We start from the raw sequence: 15,772 nt of genomic DNA, 5'->3' as shown, positions 1-15,772 counted from the left end.
TAAGATTAAAACCTAAAAAAAAAAAATGTGTTAGATCTACTTGAAATAAATGAACTGAACTAAAATAAAATAAACTATTAAAAAAATATTTCAGCTATAGGCAACATTTTCATATAGTTAAACTTGATGTAGCCTACTAAAATAACTAAAACTGAAATAAAGAATAATTGGCTTTTAAAAATACATAAAAATTTAAATTAATTCAAAATATTAATAAAATCTTTCTCAATTAAAATAGCAATGTCCATAATACTCCTAGAGCACAAATAAATACATTTCAACATTTATCTTGAGTTTTATATTGCACAATTTGTAGGTATAACTTTAAATCAGCTCGTTAGGAAAGCAACTAAACTGACTAGGGGTGTATTCAGGTTGATTGGGACTGTCAAAAAAGAGAGACATAAGAATATGCAGTGCTGTGGCTCCCCAGAAACAAGATTTTAAAAAAATCAACTTGTACGCTAATGCAATAATAACACAGTCATAAAACTGTAAATTAACTGGAAGCATTATCCTATATTGTTTAATTTTTAAAAGCGTCATGTTTCATCACTGGATGTAACTAGGCGTCAATAATTCAGCCCGGACTGCTCCTGATACTATTTTGAGAGGGCGCTCGAGTGGGCGTGGCCTAAAAACTCAGCAAAAAATATGATTGGGTGACAGCAACGTGCGTGGGAGGATGCGCAGTATTCGTCGAATCCATCGGAGATTATCTTGTTTTTGTCGCCATATCTGTCAGACCGATAACGCTTTGATGGAAAATGAGTTCGACTTCATAGTTCAGTGTAAGACACAATGTAAAAGCCACTGCCCTGTCCATACTTGAACGATTAGAACAGTTATGCACATAGTTAGTGCTGTCACTCACTGTCACTGAAAGTACAGGCGACAACATGGATGAACACTAGATTCACCTAATGTTTCACGCAGAGCGACAAATGTGATGGGTGCCGATAACAGCAAGGTTAGTCTTTTTATTATTTTATTATTATGAATGGTGGGAAAAGTTACTTTGTAGAAAGAAACCATGTGTTCAGGATGGCTGCTCACTGGCTACTTTTATGTTTGATCTCCAGTTGTAAAAGTTTAGCAGTGAGTACGTTTATTTTAAAAGCCAAATCTTAATAGGGCAATTTAAGTCACACATTATACTCATAAGTATGTCATATACAAGTATATATGTATAGTTATTTTATATACAACTAAGGTCTTATGAAGCTGCAGAACATTGTTTTTTATTGACAAGCAGGGCATTACAACCTACTGTAATGTCCAATAAATTGTGTCCATGTATGAACTGTTTTCTGAATACACAATAATTCCATGAGTCCTTTCACATCTGTGTGGATTTGAACTGAAAGCAAAGCCAAAGGACAAGCTGTGGCATTGGAGTATGACTAACATCCTTTAATTTATGAATATTAAAGTGATTCCTTTACTATAGGCACTTTTGAATTTATACACACACACACACACACATTTAAATGCATGCAATATTTGATTATATGTTTCAAACTAACTATGCACATTTGTTTTTCTTAAATTCATCATTACAACTAACTACACACGGACACCGTCAATGATGCAGTAATGACACAATTGAACCTTTTTGGGGTAATACTGACTATTTGTTTTAGCCATGGACTGCATTCATTTTATTATTTAATGCTGTTCCCATGAGCATGAGTTTAAAATCATTTTGTTGTAATGATGACAAAGAATAAAACATCCCACGAGGAGGTGGAAATTTTACACAAGCGTATTTTATTCACAAACACACACACACACACACACACACACACACACACACACACACAGACAAACTGGCATATGGTTTATGGGGACTATCCATAGATTTAAAGGGATACTCCACTTTTTTTTCGGAAATAGGCTCATTTTACAACTCCCCCAGAGTTAAACAGTTGAGTCTTACCGTTTTCGAATCCATTCAGCCGATCTCCGGGTCTGGCGGTACCACTTTTAGCATAGCTTAGCATAGATCATTGAATCGGACAAGACCATTAGCATCTCTCTCAAAAAAATGACCAAAGAGTTTCGATATTTTTCCTATTTAAAACTGGACTCTTCTGTAGTTACATCGTGTACTAAGACCGACGGAAAATGAAAATGAAAATATATTCTCATTCCTGCGTAATAATCAAGAAACTTTGCTGCCGTACCATGGGTCCAGCAGGCGTAATGAATGATATGACGCAGCGCCTGAAAATAGTCGACCCTATAGTCTACCGAGCTGGGGACTATTTTCAGGCGCTGCTCTACAGAAAACTTTTTTGTTATGCTGGTTGAAATTCTCCTCATATCCTGATAGCAATCACTATGTTAAACGGTCTAAATGTATTTTTTATAAATATATATAGTCTGTGGAAGGCGTAGGACCATAAAATGTTCGTTCAATCATCGCATTCGGTCCAAATGAAATGATAGCATGTGTTCTCTATCAATCAACGTGTGTTTGCATACCACAGCGCAGCCTGTTAACACAGACATCATACGTCATCAGCGCGTTCATGTACGCAATTTGCTATGGCGATTTGAAGTGAGGGTGGGATTGAATGCTAAGTTAGCATTTCTCAGATCACCTATTGCACCTTTAATGATGTTTATACTGTACAAACTGTATATTCCTCCTACACTAGCCCTACCCCTAAACGTACCCATCACAGAAAATATTTAGCATTTTTTTTAATAAAAAAAAAACAAAGTTCAGTATGTTTTTTTAAGCCATTTTGTTTTGAAAAGGGAAATCGTCCTCAAGTGTCCTCATAAACCACCTTTATGTTGTAATACCCATGTCCTTATACACATTTGTGTCTTCATAAACCACATATGCCAGATCACACAAAACACACTAAAATCATTGTAACACTTGTTAATTGAAAATGTAAGAAATGTTTCCATTTTAATTCATCCATAATTGACAGGTGTTGGGACATGAAAAAAAACAATTAATTTTAACCATGAAATATGTATTTTTTCCCTTAAATTATGTTGTTTATAACCCATTATTTTCCCCTAGTACGTTTTTTGTTATTATTTAAAATTAAAGATGGTGATCTATAATGACTGCTGGGACTGCAAAGTGTCCATACAGAAACACCAATGAGCATGTTGAAAAATAGGTCATTGCTGGAATATGAGTAAGTATGTAATGATTATTTAATGACATTCATTCACAGCAGAACACAGGGTTGGAGGAGCAATCACAAATATCCAGATGGAGGGGATTTCTCTCTGCTGTGGGTATTTCTCTCCCAGCTGGACTCTGCAAAATCAACCCATTACGAATCGGATCACATAGAATGATTTGTGACAAGGAGCCATCCATTCCTGCGCACCTGGTCTCCTCATTACCGGGCCCTGAGAAACTCTGCATGGAATGGAGTTTGCCGAGCTTTATCAACATGTTTCTTCCTGAATTCCCCCACCGCAATATCCCAGGACATGAACATTTTCAGGTGAGAGATGCCAAGGGCAAAAGGTGAAAATAACCTCACTCATTAGTCATCAGTTTCTTATTTATTTTATCTGTTTTTCACTGTATTTTATCTTATCGTCCAACCCCTAGGTCCTGGGTTACATAGCGAAAGGATCTTTTGGTCCCATTTTAAAGGTCAAGGATAAGTCGAAGCAAAAGACTTACGCAGTTAAGGTAAAAACTTTGTCTATAAGCCAATCAAACGTTTGTACGCACCTACTCATTGTTTCTAATTACTATTTTACACTTTTAAAACGAATAAATATAACAGGAAATTAAACCAAAAATGTCAAACAAATCAAAACTATCTTATATTTGAGATTATTTTCAGTTGCCAACCTTTAGGTTTATTATAATGTAAAGACATTCATACATAGGACATACATAGCAACGAGGGGGTAACATCGCTGGTTTTGAAGTAATTAAACTCACAGCTTTAATGTTAATAGAGAGAGATGCTGAACAGACGCAGGTAATTCGCACAAGCATCATCGCTCTCTCTCACTCCTCTCTCTCTTGATAATGAATTCAAATAAATGCTATAATTCATTCATTCAAATAAATTGTAACTTAGGCACTACTTGATCTCTGTGTCTGATTCAAAGCGGGCAGAATGCTAGATGTAACGAGCCGTAACTGACGAAAATAACCATTAGTTTTACCTCTCCGGTCAAATATTGCACTGCAAACATCAATAACAGCAGTAAGTCGTCAATGCTGGCAAATGACCATTGTATAAGCGGGATAATCCACCGAAAAAAAAGAATATCTTGAAAAAGGGGGGATGTCTTATAATCAGGGTCGTCTTATATTCGGAACAATAAATGCCCTTAAATGCCCTTCGCGTAAGGTGGTTATTTGCTTCCATGTCGTGCTTCCAAAATCTTTTATTGCACTGCTAGCCGTGGATTATCCCTTACTTAAAACTAAACATAAAGTTTAGGGCGTTATTTGAGGGGACAGCCATTTGTGGTGTCCGAAACCATGGTGGACGTTATTGAGTGCACTCATTTAATCCCACATTGCCCCGCAATAACGAGTGTGTGACCGATGTACACTCAACGGCTGTCCGAATTCGCTCACTCGTTTTCATTCACTCCTTCAAGTGAACAGTATTAGTGGACAAAAGTAGGGAATAGTGAATGAGGGTTTAGGGGGCGATTTCGCATTCAGCTCTTTGTCTGGTCTCATCAAGAGCAACGACTAACTTACTTACTTTGATACTCACCTTGTGAAGGCTTACCTGTTTCAACATAGCAATCTCCAAGTTATCTCAGTGTCTCCTACAAGTGAACTACAAGTGAAGTCTATCCCCATTACTACCTCCAAGATTCCCAGCTCCTCATCTCCTCAGCCTCCTTCATTGGTTGTGTGCATCGTCTTGTCTGCCTGCAACAGATAAAGCCTAATTCGTGCGGGATTAGTTTAACATGGAGAGGTGGGGGAAAGTAATTATTACCAGAGCTTCTCAGTGATTTTAGTCCCGTCCGAATGTGCCATCTCAGTAATCATTATAGACAATGGCAGTAAAGATTACGGCGACTTTTACCTTCTGTAAAAAGGTCCGTAAAAATGACCTCAGGTAATACTAATCCCGTGCGAATTAACCCACTGTAAATATGTACGTAAATATTCCGTCATTTCCTCTTGAGAAGTACTTTTCCGTGGTTTTTCAAGTATGGAAGTGCTTGAAAAAGCATTCAGTTGCGTTCTAGGCGGTGGGATAAGTCTGTGGCAAAACTCAAGTATCAAGTGTCAGAGGCACGAAACTTCTTTTAGCTTTAGGTAAGTGCCTATTACCAACAGAACCCAATTCGTATTTAATAAATGTAATTAAGGTTCGATCGGACCTTACTGTTATACAAATATTATAAGGAAACATGGAATTAGTTTCCATTGTTATGCTGATGACACTCAAATATATATTTCATCACGGCCGGATGAAAACGCTAAATTTTCCAAATTGACAGAGTGTGTTAAAGATATAAAAGATTGGATGACGCGTAATTTTCTTTTATTAAATCCAGACAAGACAGAGGTAATACTTATCGGTTCAAAAAACCGCCCACAAAACCTCGCACAATACAACTTTAACATCATAGGATGTCCTGTTACTTTATCCGCTACAGTAAAAGACCTGGGTGTTATACTCGATTGCAACCTGTCTTTTGAAAATCATATTTCAGATGTTACAAAAACAGCCTTTTTCCACCTTAGAAACATTGCTAAGCTACGTAATATGCTATCAGTTTCTGATGCAGAAAAGTTAGTTCATGCATTCATGACCTCGAGACTGGATTACTGTAATGCTTTATTAGCTGGTTGTCCTGCATCCTCAATAAACAAGCTACAGTTAGTCCAAAATGCCGCCGCTAGAGTTCTTACGAGATCAAGAAAATATGATCATATAACACCGATTTTATCATCACTGCATTGGTTACCTATAAAGTTCCGTATTAATTACAAGGTATTGCTACTGACTTATAAAGCCCTAAACGGCTTAGCTCCAGTCTATTTAACGGATCTTCTATCGCCCTATAATCCATCGCGCTCTTTAAGATCACTAAATTCAAGGATTTTGGTCATACCTAGGATATCCAGAACCACCAAAGGAGGGAGAGCATTTTCACATTTGGCTCCAAAACTCTGGAATAGTCTTCCTGATACTGTTCGTTGCTCAGACTCGCTCTCCCAGTTTAAAACTAGATTAAAGTCGCATCTCTTCGGCCAGGCATTCATATAATCCCACAGTTCAAACTACAATCCGGCCTCTAGCTCATAAATGCCAGAGGAGAACTGGCCCCCGACTGAGCCTGGGTTCTCCCAAGGTTTTTTTTCTCCATTAGGTCACCTGATGGAGTTTTAGGACACCATTAGGTCACTTGATGGAGTTTTTCGGTTCCTTGCCACTGTTGCCTTTGGCTTGCTCAGTTGGGGATATTTTGGGGATATTTAATTTAATTTTATCAATCAATAAATTCCTCTTGAAACAAACTTTGTTGTATTATTTTAATCTAATACTGTGAAGCTGCTTTGATACAATCTGTATTGTGAAAAGCGCTATACAAATAAACTTGACTTGACTTGACTTGACTTGACATAGGTTATTTCGATTATATGTGTTTGTGCATATTATATCAGGAAGGTGACGGCGGTGCGTAAATCGAGTTACCCCTCCCACTTCTGCTAGTTTTACTGAGATTTCTTATCCTGGGCGAATTGGCCAATTATATTACAGACGTCCTGTGGTAAAATTACATTACTCCATCTACCTTTGTAAAACTAATCCAGTCCGAATAGGGCTTAAGAAACCCAAATTATCCTGTCTACCATTGCTTCAAACTGCCAAAGTCAATACTCACCTGTTCTCCGTTGTTCCTGCTGGATTTCAATAAACTTTCCTGTTGTGTCCATATTCCATTTCTCTCATTTCTGTGTCTCAGTATCCCTGACACTTATACTCACCAAGGCAGCATTTATTTGATTAAAAAAACAGTAATACTGTAACATATTATTAAAAAAAAATAACTTTTTATTTATTTGAATATAAAAAAAATTATTTATGTGATAGCAAAGCTGTATTTTCAGCATCATTACTCCTGTCTTCAGTGTCACATGATCCTTCAGAAATCATTCTTATATGCTGCTTTGGTGCTTAAGTCATTTTCTTAACGTTTTTATTGATGTTGAAAACAGTTTTTGCTGCTTAATATTCTTTGCAGAAACCATAATACATTTTTCAGGGTTCTTTGATGAATAGGAAGTTCTAAAGAACAGCATTTATTTAAAATAGAAATACTGTCAGTGTCACTTTTGACCAAATTAATTCGTCCTTGTGGGATAAGAGTATACATTTATTTAAAAATAAAATAAAAACGTACTGACCCCACACTTGTGAACGGTGACCTCATCTTCATGAGAAAGAATAAACAGCCTGTCATAGTAACAGAGTGATGTTCAATTGCCATTTGTGATTTATTTTGTCAAATGCAGGTTATTCCAAAATCTGAGATTTTGCGCTTGGGTGTTTTGGAGCAGTCAAAGGAGGAAGTAATAGTCCAGGTGAGCCCAAGTCCTCACTTTTCAACTATGTCCTCATTTTCATTAGGTTAAATGGTCTGTGTCATCTTTTACAGGCACTGACTTCTATCTTATGTCATAAGCAATGGAGATTGAGGTGGTGTGTGTTTTAGTAGCAACAGAAAGGGAATTAATGCAAATTCATTGAAAGAGAGCTAGGATGAATATTAGCAGGTCTCTTTGTCACCCTGGTACATAAAGAGGTCGAGTTCAAAACCCACAGAGGTTTGTGACTCACTGTGCCTGTGCTCTTGTTGTCAAACTGTTACCTTGCAGCGTCAGGTCCGCCACCCTTTTGTCCACGACCTGCAGGACTGCTGGCAGACCCAGCGACACATCTACATTAGTGAGTGAATCAGAACACACCCCTGCCCCAACTCTCCTCCTGCCTTTCCCACCGCTAAATCAGTCTTCCCTCACACAAAGTGCCATGTGGCCCTGTCCCCACCGAGACACGAAAGTCTGCCTGGAGCTCTCACAAACTGTCATTCCACTTCAAATCTGTGAGCAGCTGTGAAGAGGACATGTAATCTGAAATGATACACTACTTTTCAAAGTTTGGGGTCGGTGAGATTTTTTTATGTTTTTGAAAGGGGGCTCTTCTTCTCATAAAGACTACATTTATTTGATCAAAAATACAGTAAAAAAGTAATATTTTTAATTTATTCCTGTGTCACATTATCTTTCAGAAATCATGCTGATTTTTGAGCTAAGAAACATTTCTTATTATTAATATCAGTGTTAAAAAAATGGTTTTACTTAATATTTTTGTGGAAACCATGATATATTTTATTTTCAGGATTCTTTGATGAATGGAAAAGATCAAAAGAACAGCAATAGAAATCTTTTGTAACACTGTAAAATCTTAAATATCACTTTTGATCAATTGAATGCCCCCTTGCTAATTAAAATATAAAAGAAATTAAGAAAAACTGACTCCCAATATTTTGAACATTAGTGAATGATCCGTGTTAAAATGTTTACAGGCATTTTATTGTAGAATCGATGCACCTAATAATTATTCATATTAAATTAACTAAAGAGTTTAAAAATGCTTGTTGTCAAACAGGGTTACCAAACACCCCCCACCCGCCATCATTTGGCCAAACTCAATTGGTTGAGCAAATGTTGCTGTGTCTGGATGCTCAAAAACCAAACAGAACAATGTTTTGGAAGCGCCATTTTATTTCAACCTTTGGAATGGCTGAACTATAGTTGTCTCAACATACAATGCTGGAGGAGAATGTGTAAAATATACCATGCACACTTCACAGTTCAATTCCATTTCTTACTCTGATTCTTTCTGCCATGCTGTCTACAAATTATGAGACTGAGAACTACCCAAACTGCACTTCAAATTGCTGATTTCATGATGTTTCTAATGTTTAGATATACTGTACAATCATCCATAGGTCTATAATCCTGCTCCTGGAGACCCACTATCTCACTAGTTGTATCTCACTAGTCCACTAGTTCCAACTTTCAACCTTCGAGTCATCCTGAGCACATTGTTGTGAGGTTAGCTGGTCCAGGTGTGTTTGATTGAGGTGCTAAACTCTGCTGGACAGTGGGTCTCCAGGAGCAGGATCCAAGACCTCTGCAACCATCTATAGTTTAATATCAAATAGTCCCAAATAGTGCTAGCATGTAAAGTGACCCACAGACTGTTATTTCTGAATTAGATCAGTATGTTTAGACAGGCCAGAATGTTCTAGAACGGGTTCTCAACTCTGGCACTTCCTGCAGAGTTTAGCTCCAGCCTGGATCAAACTCTCCTGCATGTAATAATGTTCTAGTAATTCTGAAGACCTTGATTAGCTTGTTCAGGTGTGTTTGATCGAGGGTGGAGTTAAAGGTGCGTTCACGCCATGTCGTAATTGCGGGATTTCAACTTTTTATAGCGTTCATGTCCTCGAATAGCTTGTAAATACAGCTTGTAAGATGGGAATTGTTTGAGAGCTCCTACTTGGTCCCATAGAAACGCATAATTCAGAACAGCTCAGGATATAACGTCATGTGTTGTCATCTTGAGATAGAAGATATCCCAAGTTTATAGCCCACCCAACTTGGGATTTTGGGTATCAAAATTATCCCCGATCTTTCCAGTGGTATATACTAATTGAGAGGGCATTCATGTCCAATTTTTATCTAGGAAACTCGTATTTACGATAAATCCCGGTAGCACGTGAAGGCAGCATTAGTAACACTCCTGTGTTTTAGGACGCCTCAATCCAAACCTCAAGTCCTTTTTCCCCAGTGTTTGATTTCCCAGTGATCCTGACTGCATTTGTGAAAGTGAATTTTCTTCTTCTACTTGATGTTCAGTTCACCCCTTTAATGCTTTCTCCTGGCTAAAGCTGCGATGAACGTGTCACTTCCTTACCACCACTTGATTACCACCTGATTCCTTCATTCACAGCCTGCTCTGTTTTCACACTTTATTCAGTCTAGATCACTATTGGGATTTATTTAAATCACTGGGATCTTAAAGCTTAAGATCCTATTTAATAACACAGATGCCCGGCTTCACAGACAAGGCTTAAAGGCTAATTGAAGTGAAGCATTATTCAGTGTGTTGATGTAATTTAAACTGAAACAGGAAGACAGGGCGGGACATATCCAACAGCTCCGACCCTTTTTTAAATAGCCAATAGCATTTAGTTTAGACAGCTCGGCCAGAGCCGCTGAGCTCGGTAAAGCTGCAGTTTCCTCCTAATCTCTGACCGTTTCTCCCCCATATTGCTTTAAAATATAGCATTCTGTGCAGAATTCAAATGGGTCTGATATGTTTGTGGTCTGTGCCGACTCGATCATATGATCCACTCTATCGTGTCTCTGGACTGTGGCGGTTCACGTGACACTAACGTGAAACCAGACTTCATTCGCTCCAGTGCTAAGCATATTTACACTGTCTAAGTCATTCCCTATCCCTTATATAGTGCACTATGTGCCATTCACCATGGAGAAAATTGTAAATGTGAACAAATGACAGATTTTAGCGATTTTAACTAAAAGCAACTTGCATTGACATATCTTAAACTATGTCAGTGCCATTGTTTTATCTCAAGTAAGCACCAATAATGTTCATAAAAGCTACTTAAATGTCCTAATTGAACTAAGGCCATATCCTGGCTTAATCTAAGCCCTGTCTGTGAAACCAGGCCAGAATGTTCTGTACTTTGTCTAAACCATGATGTTTTACCAGTCAGTGGTCTGGGTGAGGGCATAACTGTTAGAAACAGATGGTCTTGACTGATGTATTATGAATCTGGTCATCTCCCAAAGTGACAGATGTTTACTCTGCGTGTTTGTGGTGTTTGTGTTCATGTTTATCTCTATTTGGGATTTGCACATTCAGGCACTGTTCATGTGATTTGATTCTGTTTATTCCCTCTCTAGTGTGTGATTACTGCAGCACAGGAGACTTGTACACATACTGGGTGATGATTGGTCAGTTCAGAGAGGATGTGGTGAAAGTGTTTGCTGCTGAATTGGGTTCTGCTTTAGGTAAGCAGTGACACCTATACTTTGGTTGCTTATGAACCTTTAGAAATCATTCTAATATGCTGATTTGGTGCTCAAGAAACAATTATACATTTTTTCAATGTTGAAAGCAGTTGGTCTGGTTAATATTTTTGTAGAAATCGTTATACTTTTTTTCAGGGTTATTTAAAAGAAATCTTTTGTAACCTTATACATGTGTTAACTGTTACTTTTGATCATTTAATGTGTCCTTGCTGAATAAAAATATTAATTTATTGTAAAAAAACAACAACAAAAAAAGAGATCTTACTGACCCCAAGCTTTTGGACTGTGGTGTATATTACAGGGTTTCTGCAGGTCTAAAGGCGATAACAATAAAGATATAGTTCTAAAAATCATTCTAAATGTAAAAGAATAGCAGAGTCCACACCACAACTATAAAGATAATGAATTAAAAAGTAACTGATATCTGTTGAAAGTTGTATTTTTAAACAGTGAAGTATTGCTAATACAACTCATTGTGTTTTTCATGTGGGAAACATATTAACGTATTGTCTTCCCTTTAATTTATTCCTTAAATTTTCTTTACTTGATTGTGAAAAGTTCTTTAAAAAGTCTTAAATTTACCTTTCTAAAACATGCAGAACCCCTGCATTATATACATTTTAAGGAAACACTTTAGGGTCCAAATCTCACTATTAACTAGTTGCTTGTTAGCATGCATTTTATTAGGATATTGGCTGTTTATTAGTACTTATAAATAACATTATTAATGCCTTATTCTGCATGACCATAATCAACATCCCTTAATCCTACCCAATACCTAAACTAAACAACTACCTTACTAATTATTAATAAGCAGTAATTGGGAGTTAATTGAAGCAAACATCATAGTTAATAGTTAGTTAATAGTGAGAATCGGATCCTAATCAGAAGTCTGACAAAATTGTATATTATATTATATAGATTTTTACTGATCCTGTTAATAAAAAATACCTTGACATTTTGTGTCAAGCACATAAATACAATTTTTGTTCAAGTACAGTAGTTATGAATGCTCATCACAATAATCATGTTGTATAATCTCTGTTTGTAGGGTTCCTTCATGACTGTGCAATCATCCACCGTGATGTGAAGGTATACACTGTTTTATATGATGATGTAATGATTATAAATATGATCCATAAAATATCAGAAGAATGTCTTAAAAACATTCACTGTTGTATTTTTAACAGATGGAAAATGTCCTTCTAACAGATCAGGGTAAGGCAGCCTGTGTTCTTTAGTCACTCCAGTAGAGGGCAGTATCTGTCCACTTTTTTTCATGTAAACATGGAATCTTCCAGAACATCCAGGCTTCACGCTCTCCGAATACGCCTAGAGTATTTACACAAATATGACATCGTGATAGCAATACAATATTAACAAATAATCCAATTCACAACATTTCTATTGTAATATTTCAGTTATTTCAATATTTGTTTGTTTAAATGCTGAAGTGAAATATGACATCAAAAGCTTATAAAATTAAAATGTCATCAGACAAACATCTAATCATAAATATATAATATAATATGATATTAATAATAATAATTAATAGTATCTACAACAATAATATTGAAACCCTTATAACCTATAATCTTAAATGATCAATAATAAATGTCTATCTTATTACAGGCCACCTACGACTGGCTGACTTTGGTTTGTCCCGGCGTCTTGAGCGTGGAGGGAGGGCATTCACTATTTGCGGAACAATTCAATACATGGGTAAATTAAATCAAGAAATGAAAACAAATAAAGAATTACTTTGAATTATATGTGGAATAATGTACATAAATGCCAAACGAGTCACTAAATGATATTTATGGCTGAGCAAATGAAAGGATGTTTATGTCTAGCTATGTGTGGAATGTATGCAATATTCTCATGAAATCTGTCTCTTCAGCTCCTGAAGTCCTTGGCGGTGGTCCCTACAACCACACTGCCGATTGGTGGTCTCTCGGCATCCTCCTCTTCGCACTGGCCACTGGAAAGGTGAGGACAAATGCACATATATTTGCATATTGTTTTTTTGTTTTGTTTTTTTCATTGTGGGGGAAATGACACGTTTGCGTGTGTGATGTGTCTTTTCTGCCAAGTCATTCTTAACTCCCCCTCCCTCCTCAGTTTCCAGTGTCCCCAGAACCGGATCACTGTTGCATGCTAAGGAGGGTACGCAACTTCCCTTATGAGATGCCAAAAAACTTCTCTCCTCCTTTTGCTCTGCTGCTTACAGAGGTGAGACCTGGACACCTGATGGGGAGCTTTATTCGCCAAAATATTCAAAGTAGTATCAATTTTGTCTCTGAAATTCCCTAAAAATAGACACAAATGAGATCATTCAAAAATATTTTTCAAAATCATTCAAAAAATCCCTTTATAAAATCAGATCATTTTAGGAGAGTTCATACTGAAAGATTTTTGATTGTGATTCTGAACAGTTTGAGACTTTGAGATCCCTTCTGAAATTATAGAGGTAATGTGAGATTACTTTGTAAAAAATTTAATATTTTTTTTTACGATTATTGGAGCAAGTTTTACTCTTTCAGTCTTTCTATTTCAAAATGTCATCTTTAATTAAATGTGTTACTTGCAGTTTCTTTGTAAGTATTTGTGAAATTCAAAATTCAAAAGTAAATCCTACACATTTTATTTCAGTGTACTAATAACTTTTTCTCAGGAGGTACACGTGATAAGCAGGAAAGTCTATTTGCTCTCTATTTGAGCTCAATAATTGATCTTATTAGGGATTCTTTACTGTGAGGACCTAAAAATTAAGGCAGAGCACTAATTCCTGGTGTTGATATGTCACTTTTTAACAAATTGCAAGTCACCTTTAAGTAGTAACTGCATTACGTCAATCATTTAAACCCAATTTTTCTCCCCTCAGCTTCTTTGTAAGACTCCAATACGTCGCCTTCGGACACTGGAACGCTTCAAGCGCCAAACCTTTTTCCATGGCACGCCATTTGATTCCCATCTGCTCCAAAAAACCCCCATGGAGCTGATCTTGGAGCTGAAGAACCGGCCTGACCGGCCTGCCAAATCCCGTCGAGGCCTGACCCTGGAACCCTTCGCAAACTTTGACTGCGACTTTCTCTTAACCTCACCCTGCACACCCACAGTCCCAGACCTTTCCCCAACTCTGGCCAACATGGAGCGGGTAGAAGCGCTCATGCAAATCGATGTACCTCAGGACGATGCTTCCCACAGAGAAGTGTTTGTTTAACTTTTTTTTAAATCACACACTTTAGAGTGTGTTCACACTTGCCAGGTTTGGTTTGATTAAAATGAACTCGGGTGCGATTGCTCTGTTAGTGCGGTTCATTTGCATAAGTGTGAACGCTGCCATCCGAACCCTGGTGCGCACCAAAAAGCAGAATCAGACCCCTGAAAAGCTGGGTCTCGATCCAAACGAACTAAATATGAATGCAACATGGACCAAAGACATGTAGATGAACCAAAAGTGGGACATGATGTCACAAGATGCAACCCTAAAAATAGGTATTGTTTTGGATGTTCAATAAGTTCTGTCACAAAATATGTCATAAAAGCCATTTATTGTTTTGTTTTGTACCTTTAGATTTGGTGTAAAAATAGTGTGAACGCTAAGCAAACCAGGACTAAATGTTTCATTTTCTTTTTTGGTTTTCTTATCAAAAGAACCTAGAGAACCGAACTACAAGTGTGAATACACCCTTAGCTTGTGGGGGAAAGTTCAAACCTTAATTGTAGGTTATTCTTCCGTGAAGGAATATGGTTAAGTGCATTTCATTTTTATTGAGACACTCTAGCTCTTACATTGAATTCCATACCTTTTGTTGATACATTTAGTGAAATGTGGTTCATAGTTCCTCATATCCTTTGACGTTATTTGACTATTTTGTCCTTATTAATGAGCCAGCACTGCATTTTCTTTCAACAAACATACCATAAATTCAGTTCTTCTCGGTTTTATGTTTTGAAAGCTGTGCAAACCCTCAGGGATATACTTAAAAGCTAAAGGACCAAATCATCACTCATTTCGTAATTACTAAACCTAAGCCTCGTGAAAAAGAATTGTTTATAGAAAAATAGTAAAATCCCAAAAGTGGACATCTATACTTTTATATGAAAGAATATGCTTAGCACTGTTCATTGTATTTGCATAATACAATTGGGAGTGAATGGGAAAGGAACTGTGGTTATGTTATTACACTGATTTTCCTATTGGCTTTATTGTTCCTGTTGTTGTTTTAACCAATGCTTTGGGCCTGGTTGGATCAATGCCCATGTATGCATGAATAACCTTGTCTTCCTGGGATGACAGTTCTTGTTTTACGCCCCGAATGCCTGACACCAGTGATCCTTTATTAAATACTAAGCAAAGAAAAAAGGGGAAATAATGTAGTAAAAATGTTTTTTTTTTTCATTAAATATTGTAATTGATGCTGTATGTGGTCATTTTTGAAGCTCCGCCCAGCCAGGGACACAGTACTGCAGTTTCAGCTACTGCTATTATTGAGCTACAATAAGATATTCCTCAACACTTTTTTCCATACTAGATAAAAGAAGCCTTTTTAAAATATAACCAATCATTCATTGGTTTATCTAATACCTATAGTGGATACTGCATATATAATTAACAGACAAATGTTCTGTAAGAAAAAAGAAATGTATGCAAATATT

General features: G+C 36.9%; 1 protein-coding gene across 1 annotated transcript; it reads left to right on the top strand.

The window, feature by feature from the left end:
• Positions 1–695: 695 nt before the first annotated feature.
• Positions 696–15,759, top strand: rskrb (ribosomal protein S6 kinase related b). The gene is made up of 12 exons (XM_082140423.1): positions 696–970; positions 3,204–3,482; positions 3,593–3,676; positions 7,496–7,564; positions 7,859–7,928; positions 10,982–11,089; positions 12,162–12,202; positions 12,301–12,328; positions 12,743–12,832; positions 13,011–13,099; positions 13,232–13,342; positions 13,995–15,759. The coding sequence occupies exons 1-12, from the start codon at positions 950–952 to the stop codon at positions 14,331–14,333; spliced, it is 1,329 nt and encodes a 442-aa protein (XP_081996549.1). The 5' UTR covers positions 696–949; the 3' UTR covers positions 14,334–15,759.
• The last annotated feature ends 13 nt before the right edge of the window (positions 15,760–15,772 follow it).

The sequence above is a fragment of the Leuciscus leuciscus genome, assembly GCF_965113295.1.
Source record: "Leuciscus leuciscus genome assembly, chromosome: 16".
Lineage (NCBI taxonomy): Eukaryota > Metazoa > Chordata > Actinopteri > Cypriniformes > Leuciscidae > Leuciscus > Leuciscus leuciscus.
Note: the sequence above shows the minus strand (reverse complement) of the source record. Positions and strands in the feature narration are given on the sequence as shown.

Bases quoted from the DNA above. Each gene is read 5' to 3' on its own strand.
- rskrb (XM_082140423.1), top strand. From the start codon at position 950: ATGGGTGCCGATAACAGCAAG. The intron at 3,483-3,592 runs GTGAGAGATGCC...TCCAACCCCTAG, and splicing joins CAGGACATGAACATTTTCAG to GTCCTGGGTTACATAGCGAA. The intron at 3,677-7,495 runs GTAAAAACTTTG...TGTCAAATGCAG, and splicing joins AAAAGACTTACGCAGTTAAG to GTTATTCCAAAATCTGAGAT.